Source organism: Arachis hypogaea, chromosome 13 (genome assembly GCF_003086295.3).
Source record: "Arachis hypogaea cultivar Tifrunner chromosome 13, arahy.Tifrunner.gnm2.J5K5, whole genome shotgun sequence".
In the NCBI taxonomy this organism is placed as follows: Eukaryota; Viridiplantae; Streptophyta; class Magnoliopsida; order Fabales; family Fabaceae; genus Arachis; species Arachis hypogaea.
In genome coordinates, this window is record NC_092048.1 from 137,994,130 (window position 1) to 138,016,197 (window position 22,068).

At 29.3% G+C, this 22,068-nt stretch overlaps 2 protein-coding genes and 1 pseudogene across 4 annotated transcripts; all 3 read right to left on the bottom strand.

Annotated features, from left to right (window-relative positions):
• Window positions 1-1,643: 1,643 nt before the first annotated feature.
• On the bottom strand, window positions 1,644-4,161 carry LOC112791982 (uncharacterized). 2 transcript variants are annotated; one of them, XM_025835051.3, is made up of 2 exons: window positions 4,062-4,161; window positions 1,644-3,516 (listed from the first exon to the last, which is right to left on the bottom strand). In XM_025835051.3, exon 2 carries the CDS (start codon window positions 3,391-3,393, stop codon window positions 1,870-1,872), a length of 1,524 nt encoding a protein of 507 aa, XP_025690836.1. In that variant the 5' UTR covers window positions 3,394-3,516; window positions 4,062-4,161; the 3' UTR covers window positions 1,644-1,869. The 2 variants fall into 2 exon arrangements, with proteins under 2 accessions (XP_025690836.1, XP_025690835.1); XM_025835050.2 differs by having other exon boundaries at window positions 3,660-4,077.
• Window positions 4,162-11,323: 7,162 nt separating this feature from the next.
• Window positions 11,324-13,458, bottom strand: LOC112791983 (UDP-glucose 6-dehydrogenase 1). The gene is made up of 3 exons (XM_025835052.3): window positions 13,320-13,458; window positions 12,063-12,974; window positions 11,324-11,953 (listed from the first exon to the last, which is right to left on the bottom strand). Exons 2-3 carry the CDS (start codon window positions 12,954-12,956, stop codon window positions 11,405-11,407), a joined length of 1,443 nt encoding a protein of 480 aa, XP_025690837.1. The 5' UTR covers window positions 12,957-12,974; window positions 13,320-13,458; the 3' UTR covers window positions 11,324-11,404.
• A 736-nt stretch (window positions 13,459-14,194) lies between these two features.
• LOC112791984 (beta-glucosidase 40-like) lies at window positions 14,195-21,839 on the bottom strand (annotated as a pseudogene). Its single transcript, XR_011870044.1, has 12 exons — window positions 21,441-21,839; window positions 18,824-18,890; window positions 17,605-17,663; window positions 17,412-17,487; window positions 16,650-16,721; window positions 16,453-16,540; window positions 16,088-16,343; window positions 15,273-15,630; window positions 15,130-15,161; window positions 14,911-15,013; window positions 14,609-14,717; window positions 14,195-14,504 (listed from the first exon to the last, which is right to left on the bottom strand). The product of XR_011870044.1 is annotated as a beta-glucosidase 40-like (transcript).
• Window positions 21,840-22,068: the final 229 nt, after the last annotated feature.

Sequence of the window (22,068 nt, forward strand, 5' to 3'; positions counted from 1 at the left end):
TTGTCCTTTGAAGTGAAAGTCTTCCACCAAACAGTTTTCTAGTCACCATCTTAATTTATTCACCCATTTTGTTCACAACCTTAGCTCGTGTAATTTTCCACTTGACCATGATTCCATAAACCCTCTTACTTCTTGTTGCATTCATACTTGGATTTGATCATTGAGTCCATTCTGATGAGAGCTGTCTTGAGCCCACATGACACCAATGTTCAAATATAATAATACAAGAATTAAATTATTTATTTATTTATTTATTTTTAACATAGGATGTTCTTATAATATCACGTTATCCTTACCTTCTCACATCAACATTTTCATAATACTTCCAATTCATTATTTTTAATTCTTGATTTTGACCTTTTAAAACTTGTTTATTGATAAATACTTATTGAATATTTATAATTCATCTATTTAAAAAAATACTATTCATACATCAAATACTCTTTAATTAATTGTATATTTAACTAATTTTTTAACTTACAAAATAAAAAAATGTGTATCTAATTGTTACAAAAATACTAGTATTAAAATAATATTTATTATAATAGATGTATAGTTAGTGGAATTGTTAAAAAAAATCCTCACCACCAGAAAGAAAATAACTAAAACATGTTGTGAAGTTTTACCGTGTGTGTTGATCTTACCTTGTGATCAAAATTTTGATGCACAAATGTCACTACTAAAGTGGTCCTCTCATGCACCACAATGGGTAAAAGGAATTGATAGGCAACAATACACATAGGAATTGGCATTAAGAAAAAGGCATACAAATAGTTTCTATTTGAACAGTGTTGTTAGACATTTACACATGGAGCAATTATAAGCTTTCATGCCACAATGTGGTAGGCAACCTTACAACCACCTCAACTCAAATTTTGTTTAACAGCTAAAGCGTGTTTCCTCATACTTCTACAATTAATTACTCTTAAGAATAATCCAAAGCACTATTACTATTACTGTTGCTCTTTTTCAATGCTAAAAGATGAGAGATCAGTAGAGATTAAGATTAATTAAAAAAAAACCATGAATTTCTAGGGAAACTAGCTAATGGGATTGACCATAGTGCTGAATTGAATTCTATAGACTTTGGTCACAAGCTAGACAAATTTCACTATAGTAAAGTCGAAAAGAAATAAAGAATGTGTTTATGTGTTTTCAAAAGAAAAATCATTACTCTTTTTAACCTTTGGATTTGCTTATTCTTCCAACTTGAAGGACTCTTCTACTTTAAGAAAGTGGAGTATGCACTTTTTAGGTAATTTAAGTTACTAAGCAACGAAAAATAAGAATAAGAGGTACTAAAAGAATCCTTTTTCAATGAACACGCTTCCCAAGAACAAAAGCTCAAGTGCAGCACATAACAAAGATGAACTAAACTAAGATCTTAAAGCTGAACTTTGCAGTAAAAGTTCTGTTACATCTACATTTCAATAGGAGGGTGGAGAAACAAGAAAGATAGACGTTGATTCAGTATATTATTTGAATCAATTGAAGAGATGAAGTCATTACTTAAAAGGAAAGGAATGGAATACTCACAAGAATAATGTAGGATATAGAAAAAGAAACAAAAGTTTCAATTTTAAAACTACGGAATTGTCATGTTCCATTAACATGAAAAGGATAACAAAAAAAGACACTACCTTCTTCTACTACCAAATGAAAGGAATGATATAAAGGGAATATTAAGAAACCAAAATCATTTACCCTCTTAGCTGTATACATTGTAGTAATTGCTGTCCTGGTATGAAATATGAAGGATAAAGACAAAGGAAAAAAAAGAAAAACATTCCAAGAAATTTCAGACTTTTCATCTACCTTGGTTGTTGCTGCTTCAACGTTGATGATGGAAATTGTTGCAGTCCTTCTTCATTAGTCATCAACAGGAGCAGGAAGATTGAGATCAATTAGGCAATTAGGAACAACAACAAGAGAAGAAGGAGCAGCATGATGCTGCTTGATGACCAAAGTGTTCTCCTCTGATGAACCTCCAATGAAATGGGATCTTTTGTGTCCTCCTAACGCTTGTCCTGACTTGAAAATCTTGTAGCAAATTGGACATTCATGTTCCTTGCTTTTCTTTGACTTCAACTTCTTCTTCTTCATGTTCTTCTTTTTCTTATTAGCCTTTGTACTGGCCTTAGTGCTATGAGCCTTTGGAGCAGGAAATGAATCAGTATCAGTATCAGTGCTGTTCTCATCACTCTCTTCATCTTCATCAACATCATCATATTCTGTTGAATCATAAGAACAATCATCATATTCATCATTGGCGAAACCAGTTTTTTCATTCTTGGTAGGAACCTCAGTTGAACTGTGAATAAGAGAATCATAATTTGCTCTCTTTCTGAAATCAAACTTCTTCCTTGTAGTAGCAGTAGTAGATATTGTTGTTTCATATTCCAAATCCTTAACTGCAGCAGCAAAAGCAACAGTACTACTGTATTTGCTTCTTCTCTCTTTGTCTTTATCTTTAACATTCTTCCACCCTTTGAATTCATCCATTGAGACATCTGAATCAACCATTTTGTTCTTGAGGCCACTCCTCAGAGACCCAGCAGCTGAATCTGAATCATTAGGCACAAAGTTCTTCCTGCCATTGTTATTACTCACAGTCACAGCAGCAACCTTATTGGTGTTAAGAACAACAGAATTGTTATCAGAAGACTCAGTAAGAGACACGAATCGACCCCTCCGGCCGGAATCTCTTGAGAGCATCATGAGCATCCTAGCAACCTCTTCTTGCTCCTCCTGCTGCTGCTCCACTTCAGAGACAGAAGCAGATGGAGAAGAAGAACAAAAGGGTCTGAGATTCTTGAACCTCATCATCCTCTTGGATCTCCTCCTTGGAAGCAACGAAGCAGCAGCACCACCAGAACTCTCAGCATCAGATTGGCTATTATTATCACCATATTCATCATCATCACCATCATCATCCATAGCCATAACCACCAATTTCTCTCTGTCTTTGTCTTTGTCAGAGTGACAAGCCATGTGGCCACACAGAGCTTTCATTGATGGAAAGCCTTTCCCACATTCCTTGCAGAACCTTTCTTCCTTCTCACGTGCCAAGTTGGTGGCAGCAGCACCATCAATATGCACAAACCTTGTTGTCTTCTTGGGATTCTCCCTTAGCCCATAAATGGGGCTATTATTATTGTTACCAGCAGCAGCACCACCACCAACAGCAGCAGATTGAGTAGGCCATGATGAATCCCTCTTCCTCTTCTTGAGAAGAAGATCATGAGTGTTAGCAGCAATGGGAGAAGAAGAAGCATTGATGGTGGTTCTTTCTTCAGTGATGTGGGTCCTGATGTGACCACCAAGAGACTTGCCACATGGAAACCTCTTGCTGCAATACTTGCACACAAACTTCTTCCTCTCCTCCATCATCATACCAATCTCAATTATTCTGATTCTGATCAATAATTATTCAACAACCAATCAATGAATCTGATTTGGTTGATGCGCCAAAACAAAAACAGAACAAGATCAGCTAAGCATGCCTTCTATCAAACACTGCAAAAGCATAACATGAAACATGAAACATTCATCATTAGAGAGCAATGATACATGAATATATATTAATATATATGATCAACTAGAACAAGGTGGAATTTTTATTGCAGAAAAGAGATGAAGGGACCAAAATTGAGGATCACCAAAAGAGTTTGTTGTTGATGATGGTGACGATGACGATGATGAGCAGAAAAGAGAAGAGAGAATCAAAAATGGTGTTTTGAGATGTGACAGTTCTAAGAAGTACAAGATCCGACCCACAAAAAGGGGCGAGACCCCTTAATTTCCGTTTCCCAATAGAATGCGAGAAATTCAATGCCCCAAAAATAAAGATCACATTTTTTTGAAGATTACTACTACATTCTACTCCTCCTCCTCCTCCTCCTCCTCCTACTACTACTTCCGCTATTCCTACTTACTAACCAACTTCCTTCAACATTCAAGAACAAACACAATTGAATCAATCACTGATTTTAATAATCATTAAGAGGTAGCTAACAATATAACAATTGGGTTCTTCTTTTTTAATTGGTTTTTATTTTTACCTGTGCTGAGTGATGTAGTTGGAGGAGAATTCCATGCACGAAAGAAAGAAAAATAGGGTATGGTTTTATTGGTAGCTAAGAAAAAAAAATAAAAATAAAATTAAGGAGGTTGCGCTTATGTTTTGGCACGTGCGACTCACACGGAGAGAGAGAGAGAGAAAGATCATTTGAAGGGACAAGATTTTCGGTTGTATCATTATCTCAGATGTGATATGCCACTACCCCCGGGGACTTCATTTTAATTCCTTATAAAGCTTTTTTTTTTCTCGGAAAAAAGATTATTATAAAAGAAAAAGTCTTTTGAGAAAAAAAATATACTTTTGCTATTTTGGTAATTAATTTATTTTATATTTGAATGTTGATTTTCTTTTGTCTTTAATAATTAAATTTTGATACATTATACCAAAAATAATATACATATTTATAATAATTTTACGTAAATACAAAAAGTCAGTAACGTACTTATTTGGGTGTTATTATCTTGATAAAAAAATATTTTTTTAATAAAAAATATCTTTTTTTTTATTTTTTAGTGTGTTTGACAAATTTTTTGTAGTAAAAGTAAAAATACTAAAAAAATAAAAAATATATTTTTTGAGAAGTTACAATTTACATCTTTTTTTAAAAGATCTTTTTTCCTTAAAAAAAGATGTTTTTTACATAATAAATAAACAAAAAAGTACTTTTATATTGTTATACCCAAATATAGTTGATAAATAAATATCTTTTTGCACAAGATATCTAAACATAAAATTACTTTTATTTTTCCATAAAATCTTTTAAAAAAAATAATTAAAAAAAATCTTTTCTTAAAAGATCACCCAAACAAGTCCGAACATGTGATTGTATATAAAAAAGATTTATTATACTACAGTAAAAATTTTGATTATTCTAATATGATAAATTTAATTATTATAATGATTAATTACTTTATAAAAAATATATAAATTAATGGTTAACTATTAGAATTAAATAATAATTTTATATTATAGAAGAGTTTAGTTTTGACAAATCAATAAAACTTTGTTATTTTTATGGATAAAGTATATTTTTTATTTTTAAATTTATTAAAAAATTTTAAAATATTCCTAAATTTTATTTTATTTAAAATTTATCCCAAAAATTTTTTATTTACATCAAAAATTTCTGATGACAAATTTTTAAAAAAATTCAGGACCAATCCAACAATAATTTTACAAGAATGATTTTTAACACAAGCAAATTAGACATAATTATCATGTATTATTGTTGGATTGGTCCTAAATTTTTGATAATTTAGTTTTTATGGATATATTTAATGCAAATAAATTTTTTTTAACAAAGTTGAAGCAAAATAAAATTTAGAAATATTTTTAAAATTTTTAATAAACTTTAAAGATAAAAAATATATTTTGTCCTATTATTATTTATTATTTATTATTATCTATGATTTAATTTTAATGTGTTAGTAATATACAAAATTTTATAAATCATCTAATCAAATTCATGTATTTATATGATTTTTTAAATAATAAATTTAAAAATTAATTATTTTTTCTATCATGGTAGTATACAATTGGTTGTATGTATAAAATATTTTATAATGATCATTTATAAAAATTATATTATATTGTCTGATTAAATTTATTCTTTTAAATTTATGTATAAAAAAGTTTTACATTGAAATTAAATCTTAAAAGCGTAGATTTCTAAAATTTTAAAGAGATGGGATTATGGCTTGTAGAGAATTTAAATCAGCATGTTAAAAAAATGGACCTTTCTTTCTTGCATTTTTTTTAATGTTCAACTAAATATGTCAAAAATATGTTTATTTTGTTTATTAAAAATTTACTAAAGATTAAAAAAGAGGTGTAGCCAAGCTGTCTTGCTTGTAGGACCACAATTGAAGGATCAGAATCTCAAACCGATTTAATTGCCTTAACCATATATATATTTTTTAATTATTATAACCTTAACATTGTTGCCGTAATATCCTGTTTCCCCTATCATCTTCTCCATATTTCCATTCCGAGTTGCCTTTCTATGTTTCCATTTTTGTGTTTTGGGGTCAATGTAGAGGTTTCTACTTTACATCTAACCAAAGCATTTTTTGAAAGAAATCTGAAACTAATTGGCTTAAATACAAAACACATTAATTTCTATTAATTTTTATACAAATATTTTATTATTAGCCTTGACTTCCAAAGATGCTAACGAATGACTTTTGATTCTTTCTCCAATATTCACTCAATTTTCATAACCAAATTATATTGAATTAAATCAAAGTAGTTCTTAAATTTGCAATCGAATTTTAATCTTATTCTTTAATTTATAATTGTTCCAAATTTTATCTTGAATTCAACAAAAGTGTCTCATAGTTGTCCCTAAGATATATTTCGACAAAGATGAGTCAGGAATGATAGGTAAACAATGATTATCTTGAACAACATGAACAATCATTAATCAAATATAAGTACACTATACCCTAATTTAATGCTACTCATTAAATTTACTCTTTTAATCCTATTAATTTACATTGTTCACACATTATTCAAAAATATTACTCATTAAGAGTAATTCTCCACATACAAGTGATTTTTCATACAAGTCATACAAGTCATTTATAAACACGCCGTTTCACGTTTTTTTTGCCTCTTTTTCTTCTTCTTCTTTCTTCGTGCTTCCTCTTCCTCTTCTTCTTCTTCTTCTTCTTCTTCTTCTTCTTCTTCTTTTTCTGTGTCTCTTTTTCTTCTCTTCCTCCCTCTTTTTTTATTGAAATTTCTTCTCCTCTTTTCGTTTTCTCTTTCTCCTTCATCAAAATCACCAGAAAAAAATGAAAAAACATTATTTAAGGTACGTTTCTTGCCTTCTCTTTCTCCTTCTTCTCTTCTTGCTACACGTTCTTCTCTCTTCCTGTTCTTCTTCTTCATTTATGTGCTTTTCTCTTTGTTTTCTTTCTTCGTTATTCTCGGTTTCCATTATTTTTTGACATCAAGCTCTGAAATCATTTTTGAAGAAGAAGCAGCAGCAGAAGATGAGGAGGAAAAAGAGAAAGAGTTTTGAATTATCCATAAGGTGTATTTTAACGAATTTTGGGTGTATTTCTTAAATTCTTTGGGTGTATTTTTGTAATCCTTTAGGTGTATTTCTATAATTCTTTGGGTGTATTGATTTCAAGAAGAAATATACTGTCTCTCCCTATATTGGGTGTATTTTTTAAATCCTTTAGGTGTATTTCTGTAATCGTTTGGTTTATTTCTGTAACTATTTGGGTGTATTTCTGTAATCCTTTGGATGTATTTCTATAATCGTTTGGGTGTATTTTTGTAATCGTTCGGGTGTATTTCTGAAGTTCCATCATCTTCAAAACAATTTCAAAACTTAATTTCAGAAACAATGAAAATCGAAAAAAAACAGAAGGAGATCGAAGGCAAAGAGAGAACGTTTTTCCATACAAATCATACAAGTCATTTATATTCACGCTTCTTCTTCTTCTTCTGTAACGCACGTGTTAGGCCCAACTTCTTCTTCTTCTTCTGTTTCTTCTTCTTCTTCTGTAATGCGTATATTAGGCCCAACTTGTAAAACTTGTAAACAAAAATGACTTGTATGTGTAGCACTCCTCTATTATTAATTACCTATACTTTTCGTTTGACAAATATTCGTAAACGAAATGATAATATGTACGAAAAAAAGTCACGTTATACAAACAACAATGATATTACGTGACAATTATAATTTTTTAACTCAATTTAGTTTTTATTAAATATTAATAGTTTATAACTCTCTTTTTTCACCATTAGAAATTACTCTCATTTTTCGGTTGTTACGTGCATTTGAAAAGGATAATGATGGGTGAAGACAACAACGTTATTAGAAAGGGAAGAAACAACTCATTTTGATGGTCATAACAAATGGATAAAAATAACTCATAGTGTATGTGAGGGAAGCAAAACGCTTAAGATGCTCAAATGAAGAAATTGAATTAGTTTAAGACCTATCATTACAAACATGACTCAAATCAAGCACTTACGATGAAACACGTCCAAGGTGTTATAAAGAAATAAGAAATATAAGAATTCTAGGCCTGAAAACAATAGCAGAAAAACAAAATGGGCTTAATGGATCAAAGTTCTCTCTCAAGACACCTCTACTTGATGAAACCTTCTTCACTTCGACTATCAAAGCACCAATAAAATCCCGCGTAGGAGGAACATTTGAAGGTCCTTCTTCAGAGAAATGAGGAAATTTTTTTTCTTTAAGCTGAAAATTAAATATTACTCAGCATTAAAGCAGTTTTTTCCTTCAGTATATTTCACTCATCGTTACCTTTTTCAAACGCACCTAACAACAGCGAAGGAGAAGAAAGAGAGTTACTTGTAACGGTAGATGATATTTTCTGGAGTTCAAATTGGGATTAGGACTATAAACTACCATAAGGAGCTAAGTTGAATTAAAAAATTATAATTGTCACATAATATAGTGGTTGGTTGTCCAGCTTTTAGTAGCTTCCTTCCATATATATTATCACTTTGTTCAAGGACGACTCTAAATCATTTTTGTTAAATTCAGTGAGAAATTTGGAGCAATTACAAGTTGAGGGATGAGATTGAAATTCAGTTGTAAGTTCAGAACCACTTTAAGATTTATTCGATGTAAATTAAAAATTTTTAGATAAAATTAAAATAAAATAAAATTTAAGAATATTTTTAAAAATTTTAACAAACTTAAAAAGCAAAAAATATACCTTACCTTTCTTAATAAAAATTATAAATTTTGAGAAAAAATAATAACAGACTACTTTATTTATAATTTGAAAAGTAGAAGAGACAATTATTTTAACATAGACTAAGTTGTTTTATTTATGAAATTTCCTAATTTGATAGTATAAAGATTAATTTGTTATAGATTTGAGTTCTATTTAAGATTTTAGTGCTGAATGTTAGTTAATAGGTTGTTACATATATAAAATGAAGTCAAATTTTAGACATTTATTTAAACATATCGTTAACCGATTGACCAATTCAAATTGCTTAGGAAGTAGTTATTTTGATGTGTAAAGTTTGTAAACCTAATTTAGTCAAGCTTTCATAATGAAGTAATGCTACATGGCTTGAATTATAGTAAAAAAGGTAACAAATTAGCTTAAAACCAATTAATTAGGAGTAAGTTTGAAGGAGACTACTGTTCATTAATATGAAAGCAGTTTCGTAAAACAGAATTGATAGTTTGATACTACGAAATAATTATCGTCAAATGCAGTAGAAATAATGCAGAGTTATCAAAACTTAGTACTTTAGTTATATCTTGGATAAAGTATGGAAATTTTCACCGTTCCGTGATTTTCTTATCTTCTTCTCTCCTTGCATGGTTATAAAATATTCTTAAAACAATCTATACGAATTTTCGTTTTGTACTAAACAATTGTGCTTTCTGTAAATTTTTAACGCAACAAGGAGGATTTACAACCATTTATTTGGAGGTCGGAAGATGAAATGAAGGGAAAGATAGATTTTTCATCGTACACAACACAAGGATCTTTCTTTTCTTTTACAAGTTACTGACTCATGCGTTCTATTGTGAAAATGATTTCGTAACTTTTAGCATTTTGGAGAGAAAAGGGAAGGATAAGAGATAAAAGAAGTGGTTGATGACAAAACAAAGGCCAATTATACATATCACTTTATCGTATATATATTATATTCGTGCCGTTTATTATTCTTTATGCAAAACATGTTTTACATCATGTTGTATTTTCCATTTTTCTAATTAATGAAAAATAAATAAATATAACAAAACTATCCTTCCTTTTTGATGTCCAATTATGTATTATTTTCAAATCAGTAAAAATAATTAATTTTTAAATTTATTATGTAAAAAATTATCTAAATATATAAATTTAATTAAATAATAGTATAAAAGTCAATGCATAAAATATACACCCAATTTTAAAAAGTATTTGAAATATGAAATAAAAATACTATATCAACCAAAATAATGACAATTTGTCGACACAAGGACGGATCCATAAATATTATCATGGGGCAATAACATATATAATATCAAAAGATTATACAAAAAATTATATAATATAAAATGTATTACAAAAATATACGGATAAAAAATATATTTTAAAATATAAAAAATATTATGTACTTTTTACTAACGAAGTGGTCAATTCTTTGTATCATAAAATTCATCGATAATAGAATTTGTGTCAAATTTTTCAATAGTTTTTTTAATATAACTAAAAGACAATTAGTAAGAAATTCATCTTTCATTTTGTTTCTAAGTTATTTTTCACAATATTCATAGCTAAAAAGATCTCTTAGTTGTAATAGTTGAAATAGAGAGAATTAATACCAAATAAATCAAGAAAGACGTTTACAAAAAAAATTCAATTTATGGAATTTGAAAAATTTTATTTAATTAAAAAATATTAGTAATAAATTAATAATATATTTTTAGATTTTTTTTAATATTGTTACTTGTTTTTTAGATATTAGAAACTATTAATATTTAGGTTAGACTATACTTTTATTTATATTAGGTTAAATATTAAATAATTTAAAAAAACCATAGTTAATAACTTATTATTATTAATCATTTTTTAAAAAAGTTGGGGCCGAAATCTCCACTCCCATCGCCTTATGTCCGTCCCTTGTTTCACGCATATTTTGATAAAAATATAAAATGGTTATTTCTCGATCATATTTCATACAAATTTGTATTTTAAAAAATAAATAAATAACATTACTTTATTTGATTTTTCTCTTATTCGGGGAAAAACAAATAAGTGAAACTCTCATATTAAAATGTTTTCCATGTTTTATCTGAAACGGAATTTCAAATTTTTAAGATATCTTATTTTTTTAAAAAATTTAATTTATATATAATTGTAAAATATTTTGCATGAATACTCAAAATATATTCATTAATTGTTTGCCATATTACTTCAAAAAATGTTAATACAATGTATTTTTTCTTCCTTTTTTACTTTATAGTGTTTTTACTTTTTAACAAGCTAAAGCCAGAGAACCAAAAAACACAAAACAATAGCATTTATCAATCAATGGCTAATAAGAAAAATGACTGTTATCCATTGTATTAAAATTCCATAACTACTCGTTTATTATATCTATAGGCAGGTCAATAAATAAGGAATTTCAGCTACCTAACAAGAAAATAATATAGGAAACAATAACGTGGCATAAACTTGGTACAAAGAGACAAAACCTTTTAAAAGAAAGTGCAAGTTAAAAAAGAATGAGAACATTCCAACATATACCAGGATATGATGCATTTTATCTTGAATCAGAAGTTTCCCTCTGTATATAACTTTTTATTTTGTATTCTTTAATATATTATGCCACAGCAGGCATGTCCTTGAGCCATGGATCTAATGGCTTTCCAATGCAATAAACAATGAAGCCAATTTTCCTGAGCTTATCAGCATCCACAATGTTCCTTCCATCAAATACAAATGCTGGCTTCTGCATTGAATCAAACACCTTCTGATAATCAAGCTTCTTGAACTCATCCCACTCAGTTAGAATGCAGATACCATGTGAGTCCTTAATTGCCTCATATGCATCACCAACAATAGAAACTTGTTTTATTGAAGTAGGGCTTGCAGGCTGAAGATGTGAAGGGTGGTCCTTATCAAACTTCTTCATAGACAAATCCTTCAAAATCTGATCTTCAGTTACTTGAGGATCAAATATGCTCAATCTGGCCTTGTCCCCTAAGAGTCCCTTGCATACATCAATAGCTGGTGTCTCCCTTGTGTCCCCTGTATCCTTCTTGAAGGCGAATCCCAAGATCGCGATCTTCTTGCTTGAAACTGTATTAAACATGGACGAAACCACCCGGTTCACGAACCGCGACTTCTGGTAGTCATTCACCTTTACCACCTGTCATAAGTGCACTATTTACTATTTACTATATATGCATTCCACTTGCATGAGAATAGTTCATATATTTTGGACTTATAGAAAGAAAAGAGTGCTAAGTTTAGTGTACCTGCTTCCAGTAATTGGCAACTTCAGGGAGACCATTGCACTCACAAATGTAGACCAAATTGAGTATGTCCTTCTGGAAGCATGATCCACCGAATCCAACACTGGCATTCAAGAACTTGGGCCCGATTCTAGAATCCGTCCCGATGGAGTGCGAAACCTGCGTAACATCAGCACCAGTTGACTCACACAATGCAGACATTGCATTGACAGAGGAGATCCTCTGGGCAAGGAAAGCATTAGCAGCAAGCTTTGACAATTCAGCAGACCAGAGATTAGTGCAGAGGATCCTCTCCTTAGGGACCCAATTAGCATACACATCTCTGAGGGCATTTATGGCTTTTTGCCCCTCAGGTGTCTCCCTTCCACCAATTAGCACCCTATCAGGATTAAACAGATCTTGAATTGCAGTTCCCTCAGCAAGAAACTCAGGATTTGATAGAATGGTGAAATTGATTCCTTTCTTGTTATGTGTCAAGATTCTCTCAATTGCCTCTGCAGTCTTCACAGGGACAGTTGATTTCTCAACCACAATCTTGTCCGACTTGGAGACGTCGGCGATCATCCTGGCAGCGCTCTCCCAGTAAGTTAAGTCGGCCGCCTTGCCTGCGCCGAGGCCCTGAGTCTTTGTAGGCGTGTTGACGGAAACAAAGATGATGTCAGCCTCCGCCACGTGCTTCTCCACCTCCGTGCTAAAGAAGAGATTCTTCCCTCTGCATTGCTTCACCACATCATCCAGCCCTGGCTCGTAGATCGGCAGGGTTCCGCTGTTCCACGCATTGATTCTTGGTTCTGCTATGTCCACCACGGTTACTTGAACGTTAGGGCACTTCAATGCAATCACCGCCATTGTTGGCCCTCCAACATACCCGGCTCCAATGCAACAAATCTTCACCATTTTCTAGGTTTTCAGCACCTACAATTTATGAAATTGATAATCATTCATCATTCTAATTTCATAGGATATGGAGATCTATTCTAACTAAATCTAATATTCTATTGGTGCAATCATTATGTGGTGTTACCTAAAATCAGAAAATGAAAGTGTTCTTATCTAATTCTACACACACATGCAAACACGAAAAAAGAGACAAATTATGGAATTAGACAAGTGTATAATACAATAAAATATATAGTAGCAGATCTTAGACAATTCACACAAGTGCCAACATTGGATCTCTATCCACCTACAAACAAAGAGTTCAACTTCAACCAAATTTCTAAAGGCAACTCAACATAAGAACATTGCTCGAATGATAACCTTGTTTGTGCGGTAGATTAGAAGAACAGAAGAAGAAGAAGAAGAAGAAGAAGAAGAAGAAAAAGAAAGTGACGGTGATGAGGGTGAAGGTTTGTTTCTGTTATGTGAATGTTTGTGTCTGTTTTGTGGTGAGCTAAAATAGTGGAATGAATTATTTCGGATCTATTTATAATGATGCTATAATTACATTATAAGTGGCGCTATCAACTGATTAGTATCATATGTTTGAGGAATCAATATACATCCATTCAAATTTCTGAAAATTAATCAATTTATTGTTTTGTTTACTTAATAGCTATAAACGTAAATGTTTACATATTAAAAGCAATGTCTTCTTTTTGGTTTCTATTTATCATCTTTCTTGTTTGTTAGCGTTTTCCCCCCCAAATAATACATATTTTCTTTTTAATTGAATATCATACTTAAATTAAATAAAACCACTAGAACAATAAATTTTTTCTTCTTTTTGTTATTTCTTGCAATACATTTTAACTCAACAGGCCAATAATTAATCGGTCATGAATTTGAATTTCACTTAAGTATTTGTCTGCTAATATTTTGTAATATATATATATATATATATATATATATATATATAGTAAGATTCAAATATTTGACATTTTCATAAGTGAATAAGTGAGCTATTTATAATTATAAAGATTTTCTTTTTAAATTTTATTACTTATACAAATACTTGAACTAATTTATGAATAGATTGATTTTCTGCATATAATAAATTAAGTTCTTATTCTTTACAATAATAGAAAATGGGTATGTTTTAACAAAATGATCTTGTAGAGAGTTAAAATTGAAACTCTGTCTAAAGTATATAGGCAAACTTGTTTCTTATTAAGAATAAGAAAGTTAAACCATCGTTAAAAATAAAATAAATTTCATTTTATTATCTTTAAACATTACAAATCATTGAATGTGGTTTTTTTTTTTTTGCTTTCTTGATCTAAACACAAGGTGTACACTATAACCTATATATGTATATATGATTTTGACAGCTATTGAGATGGTTTCAAGAAGTCCTTGAACCATTGAACAGATTGTTTAGGGTATCTCTTTAGATTGTTTTTGTAATCAACAAAGTATAGACCAAATCTTGAACTGTATCCAGCTGCCCACTCCCAGTTATCAAGTAGTGACCACACAAAATATCCCTTCACATTGCAACCATCTCTGCAATTCATCAAATCAGATAATCATTACTAAGCTTATAATAATACAATTGACAAAAAAATATTGGTAGTAATGAAATGAAGCCATAAATTATTAGTGCATACTTTATAGCAGCTTGTAAATTAGATAAATAGCCACTGTGGTACCCAATCCGTTTCTCATCCTTTAGAGCATCCTTAATGGAGGTAAATGGGCTATTCCCATCATCCATCCCTGTCACAAGTCACAACCATTGTAGAAAGTAATGATTTAGCTTTCTAGTCAAAACTATAATATATACACCTTAGTGTTATTTATGGAACATGAAAGTACACAGAACAAAGTATATTTTAGATTAATGCTTTAGATTCTGTGACATAATGTACATAGTAAGCATCAATTATGTAATTTATGTTTTGAAGGTTACCATTTTCTGTGATATAGACTGTAGGGTTCCCATACTTTTGTCTGATGTAGTTCATCAAGGTTCTCATGCTTTGTGGCACTATATACAACCATATAGAATTTGCCTGAGACAACACAGCATTTTAATTTTCAACATTAGGTGGTGCTAAAATAGATTAGGCCAGGATCTCATATCACATATCAATTAGAAAAAAGAGAAGGCAATGATGCAAAGGCTTACCCTTTTTCCAATAGCTTTTGTACCATTGAATGCTGAAAGCGAGTGAAAAAAAAATTACTTCAGTGACAGTGCAAAACAGAAAAATTACAGTGCCAACAAAATAAAAATAATGACTAGTTGATATTTGATAGTGTAGAACTTACGAAGAGTAACAGCACCAGAATCTGCAACAGTATCATGGAGCAGAACTCCAATGAGATTAGTTTTATTGTCTCTTGCATAAAAAGTGGTGTAATGATTGATTCCCACAAAATCTAAGGAACCTTCCACAAGGGCAGCCTCAGATGGGGTAAATTTTTTTATTAGATAAGATGTGAAATCTGTTTGTTCTAAATTTCACATTTCATCTAATAATAAATAAGAATATCTTGATAAGTAGCCTTACCAGCCTAACTGGAAATCTTGTGCTCTTTGAGCAGCTTCAATGTCTTCTTTGGTGTTTGTTGCTGGCTCATACCAAATCACATCAAAGGCTATCCCAAGTGATCCACCCTGTGCAGCCTGTGGAATCACAAGTTCTTTACAAATTACAACCACATAAACTTTTTTAATGACATACAGATTATGAAATTATTAGTTAAACAATTTTAGAAGACAACTTTTTTCATATTTCAAGAAAATAAATTATGAATTTGACACATTTTTATATATTCAGTTTTCTTCTTAAAAAGCGTCTCAATTTTCCAAGTACCAAAATGTTTTTCATGTCTACACAGAATTAGAAACCTGCACTAAAAAGTAATGAAAATAGAATTTAATTTTGATGCATTATCAGTGTAAAGTAATTTTATACATGCATTTAAATACGTAATGTTATATCAGTAAAAATAACTACTTTTTACATTGACAGCGTGAATGATCATCCAAAAATACGGATCTAATTTCATGACTGTGTAAAATGTTTTACACTGTCAGTACATCAAAATTAATCTCGTGAAAATAACCATAAACTCTTCACCTTATACTTTTTTCTATATATATCAGCAACAAGTGCATGAGAACGAAGGACATTATGAGCAACAATGTAAGGTTCAGTAGCAGAGTTGCCAGCCCTACAAAACAGGTGAAGAACAATGGAGCATCTTCCAGGGGCCTGAAGACCAACATCATACCCTTGTGTGGCAAATGTGTGTGGCTCATTAAATGTGATCCAATGCTTCACTCTGTCCCCAAATTTCTGAAAGCATATCTCAGCATAATTTGCAAAGTCATTTCTGCAAGTGTCACACAATCATTAGCATATTAATTTACTTGAACTTATCATTAATCACTGTAAGATTGCAATAACATAACATCACAAGTTGAAAAATGAATGCTTCATACATGATATCAGCACTGAGCCATCCATTATACTTGTCTTCTAAGGCTTGTGGTAGGTCCCAGTGGTATATGGTCACATATGGTTCAATTCCTTTAAATTCATCAAGCAATCAAAACCATATCTAATAAGTAATAAGCCCTCTTAATTATTTTTGCATCTGCATCTATACTCTATTACTTAAAAAATCTTAATTAATTACCTTTGGCGAGTAATGCGTCTATGAGTTTGTTATAGTGATCAACTCCTGCCTGGTTAATTTCTCCGGTTCCATCTGATACATGAATTTTAAAGCAGGTAAATTTGACATTTTTAACTGAAAATATATACTGTATTTGATACTTGATAATTAACATATCAATTCTCTTCCTAAATTTTGATGTACTGTCAGTGTAAAATAATTTTACACATACATTCAATTACGTAATTCTATATTAATAAAAAAAAACTACATTTTACATTGACAACATGAATAGTCATCCAAAAGAACGAATATAATTGTAAGACTGTATAAAATACTTTATCCTATGAGTGCATTAAAATTAAACTCTTTCTTTTTCTTGCTGTAAAAATAAAAGAGTGCAGCAATTGATTTTTGTTTGGTATCTTGAAAGGGGAGATTCACAGTGGTGTGAAGTGTCAATCACTTGGGAACTACAACATTATTGTGTTATACGATGAAGTTATAGTACTACCTCACATGATAATGACATAAAGCAACACAATACAATGCAATTTGAGTGAATAGATCAAATTGATGAGATTGAACAATTAGTAGTATTTATAGCAGGTGGTCCACGTCCCTTGGATCACAATTCACAAGCATAATTAAGGCATTAAAGCGTTTACAATGAATAACAAAAGAACTGCATTTTTGTATTTTTTTGAAAAAAAATTATAATAAATTAACTGGTTTATAATTAATGTCTATTGAAGGAATATAGTATATAATTGCTTTGCTTACTTGGAAAAATCCGAGTCCATGAAATGGAAAACCTATAGGCGTCCATTCCCATGTCCTTCATGAGTTGAATATCTTCCTGCCCCCAACATCCAATCCAAATTACAAAATTAAACAAATATCAAATTATTATTATTATTATTATTATTATTATTATTATATATATCAAATATTTATAATATATTTAGCAACATACTTCGTATCGATGGTATTGATCCACTGCAACATCAGCATTGCTGAAATCGAGTATCTTGCCTGAAACAAAAATTAAAGGGGAAAAAAATTATTAGCCTCCATTTATTAAGTAAACAATTCCATGCGCTTTGAGTAAAAAATTAATATAAATATAAATACACCTTTATTTTTATCAGCTGAAATTAATCTGATTTTAGTTAGAATAGTTTTCAGACTTTATTTGGATATAGCAACAAAACAGCGAACATAACCAATTTTGTAATAAGAATGAGAAACTGTAACTGTCTTAGACATTAAAGTCATATCATATATGCATGACATATGTTTCAACATGAAAAATACAAATAACTAATAAATACTCATATTGAAATTTATTATCACTTGACATCAATTTTATTTATATTTAGAATTTTGTTAACTTGTGTTTTAAGAACATAAATTAAGCATATCATAAAAGAAAATGTTTTATAAAAGTTATGGTAAAATTAATGTTTTTATATTTTTAATGTATTGAATACATCAAAAACGTTAAAAAAAATTATTATTATACTTTTAAAATGTATTCTTAGGATACAGATTAGTTAAATCCTTTATATTTGAAAAAAAAGATTACATAACAGCTTAGTCGATCAAAACCTATGATACACGGACACTAACATGGACACGGGACACGACACAACACGGGACACGCTGATACGCGAATTTTAAAATCTTACATGATACGGAGACACGCATATATATAAAATATAAAATATTTTTTAAATAAATTGTAATGATATTTTAATATTTTATTGATATTAAAATATAAAATAAATTTTTTAATTATTTTTAATGTCTTATTTTTATTATATCAAGTATTTAAAATATTTTTTCTTTTAATAAATAATAATATATACTATATCTAAATTTATTTTAAGAATATATGTTAAGAATAAGACTGGACACGCGGACACGTGATGGTATTTAAGTGTGTACAGGCATATCTGGAGAAGAATTTTTTATTTTTTATTAAGACACGGTTGGACACAGCAAACACGCGTGTCGGACGAGTGTCGATAAGTGTCGTATCCGAAATGTGTCTGATGCGTGGACACGATAACTCAGCGAAGTGTCCGTGCTTCATAGATCAAAACCATAATTTAGTACTATATATTAAATTAAATAGAAATTAGAGTTAGAATTAGAATATAATTAAAGAGTAAGTTATGGATATGTATTACCAAAAGTATGTGAGAAAGTATCCCATACAGATGGTCCCCTTCCGTCTTCTTTTACTGCTCCTTCATACTACACAAAAGTCAACAATATTATTAATTCAATCACATGCTTGCATAGTTGTATATGAATAATTATTATATCATTATTGATGAGAGAAAAAAATTAAAAAAGAAACGAAAACATGTTATGAAAAGCTAAACAAATAAAAGAGAGACGTTAACAAAATTCTTTTTAAGAACAAGAATAACAGTAGTTAATCAGTGTGCATGCATAATAACAACAATAATAATATTTACTGCATCTAGAAATAAATCTTGTATTGTTAATGTAATATTTTCTTTAACAATCATCAAAACATACTTTTCTACAAGTTTCTTTTATATAATTTTGATTTTGATATGTTGTGTTTATAAATTTCCTTATGCCATTAATTATATAGAATTTTTAAGACAATTTTTAATATAGATGAAAAAAATTAACAAATATATTATTAAAATATAGTAAAGTTTATTTATCTTTAAAGTTTTAACCCAAAGCAAACCAGCTAGAGAGCTTGTGCCTTACTAATTACTTAAGTTTAATTGAACAAGTACAGAAAAAATAATTGAATTAATTTTAGATGAATTATAGAGTAAAGATATAAGTTTATAGATATTTTTTATGGAATATAATAATACTTAAAAAATTAGAACCCACAATTTAAATAATAATATAATAAAAATAACTACAAAAAAAATTATATTCTTTTTATACAATTTTAATCGGGTATAATAGAGTCTCCGTCTCCTTAGTTTTATTGTGAATTGAATTTGACTTTTTTATGCTATCCTCCACAACAAATGTTAGGAGAACAAATTATTTTTATACTTATATTTTTCTTTTTTTATATCTCTTTTTATTTTTATTTTTATTTTTTAACTAATTTTTTTTTATTAATTCTTAAATTATTGAATCAATTTGATTATTAAACTTAATTATTAACATAATTTGACCATATAACATCACCTATTATTTTGTATTATAGAGACGTAAGAATATATTCTTATTTTAGCCTTAATTTTTCACAAAATGATTTTTGAATGAAAGAAATAACATTTTAATTCTAAAAAAAAAACTGCTTTATATAAAATGTATTAAATGTAAGAAGACATATATCAAAAGAAGACTCCAAGAAATTAAATGTTGATGTGATTTTTTTGTAAATCTACTTGAAAAAATTAAATCTTTTTATCTTCTAAATTTAATAATTTTATAATAAATAAATTTTTTCATATGAATAGCAAAATGAAATAAAAAAATGTTTAAAGATCAATTTTTCTCCCTTCATTTTTTGTATGCACCTACTTCTAAAAGATATTGTAGATATTCCAACAAAAAATTGGATAATCAAATGCGTGAACCATTTATTTTTTATAAAAGATAATGTATTTAATCAAACTTAAATTATTTCTGAATGATCAAAATATCACTGTTTTCTTAATTTAGAGACTGTTTTATCAAAATTAAATATTGTAGAGACTAACATGATACTTTATTCGGATTATAATCAGAAACTGATCTAAAAATTTTAATACAGAGGGACCGAATTTTAGATATTTTTTATTTTATAAAAATAATTAACATATAGTTATTAGAGTTAATTTTTTAAAAGATTTACCAAAATATATATATAATTATAATATAATATATGAAAGGTAATACCGTTCTACTGGAAATTCATAGCCATTAGGTATAGTGCCACACAGTTCAAGAGCCTCACGTGCATTGTCATCAATGTGCTTTTTATACCATATTTTCTTTTTAGGGAATTCCATACGTTCATGTTTTATAAATGATATGGGTAATTCATCACATTATTATTTAAGTTTTCTTTCTGGTACATTGTTGGCCCTTCTTTTTGCCTTTAATCTTCCTTTCCGTCAAAAGGAAAAGGAAATAAAAAACAGAAGATGAGGAAAAGAAGAAAGCCTCCACTACTGCACCTAGGCATATTGTGTTGATTCAATCTCAAAATTTCTAATATTAAAAAATTTAACATTATCTTTTTCTGAAAAATAAAATCAACGAGTGTCAAACAATAAGGTAGTGCGTGACCTGAGTGAGGACAAAGTTGGTTACATTATTATATGGCATCCACCAATCAAACGATATAATTCATAACAATATAACGGGCAATACCACTATTAATCTCGCATTGGTTGTTGTGGTTCTTTTTAGTTTTTATCAATCTTATCTTCTCTCCATCACTCATCTCCGGTAAGGTTTCTTCTATTCATGCTCCGCACCATTGATACCATCTAAAACCTCGAAACATATACCTACCTATTTATTTTTCATATTTTATTATTCCTAACTTCGAGATAATTAATATTTAAGTGATTAAATGAGATAAAACTTATAAAAGTATAGAGGAATATTAGAACGCTGTCGTCCGAATTTATTAGTCATTAATATTTAAAAAATATGAGATAAAATATGTTGTTGAATTATTAAACTAAATAAATTAAACTAAAAAAATTGAATTAATATGATAATACGAATATTTTTTAAAGTATAAGTATGTTTAATTGGGAAATATGAGTTTTATTGGAGTTTTCTAGAAGAGAAGAGAAGACTAACCTGAAAGGCAGAAGAAGCAGTGCCAAATGTAAAGCCGTTAGGAAAGTCCGCCCTGCTTATCTCCGATTTACACCTCGCAACTTGAAGCATCAGTGTAATTACCATGGCTGCCATTATGCCTCTTCTCAACTCCATACTTAGTTATTAACAATCACAAGAAGGAAAAATTGTATGTACAAGTGATGATGATAGATATAGGAGCTTATACATAATTATATATAGATATAAGAGAGAGAAAGGCGGGATTTGCGGTACAGATTGGGGAGAGTGTGAATGGGGAAAGGTATCAATAGAAAAAGAAAGGGAATGTGGCCATATGCCCATATCATGCTATGTTGTTAGTTGTTACTTGTTAGTGCTTGCTGGTGGGGGTTCTGTTGGAATGGTCAAATTCTGGTTGTTATTATTATTAGAGAAATTTCAATTGTATCAGAATTTTTTTATTTTTTAATTATTAACTCAATTTTTTTAGTTTAATAATTTAATAATATATTTTATTTTATATTTTAAAATATTAATAATTAACTAATAATTAAAAATAATAAATTTTAATAATTATTTAATATTATTTTTTTATTTTTTTATTATTTTACCTAAATAATAAGAAATTATATATATATATTCGCTA

What these genes read in the sequence shown, in the direction of transcription:
- LOC112791982 (XM_025835051.3), bottom strand. Translation starts at nt 3,393, where the DNA reads ATGATGATGGAGGAGAGGAAGAAGTTTGTGTGCAAGTATTGCAGCAAG.
- LOC112791983 (XM_025835052.3), bottom strand. Translation starts at nt 12,956, where the DNA reads ATGGTGAAGATTTGTTGCATTGGAGCCGGGTATGTTGGAGGGCCAACA. An exon ending in TTGCCAATTACTGGAAGCAG is followed by an intron (nt 11,954 to 12,062) that starts GTACACTAAACT and finishes CACTTATGACAG; the next exon opens with GTGGTAAAGGTGAATGACTA.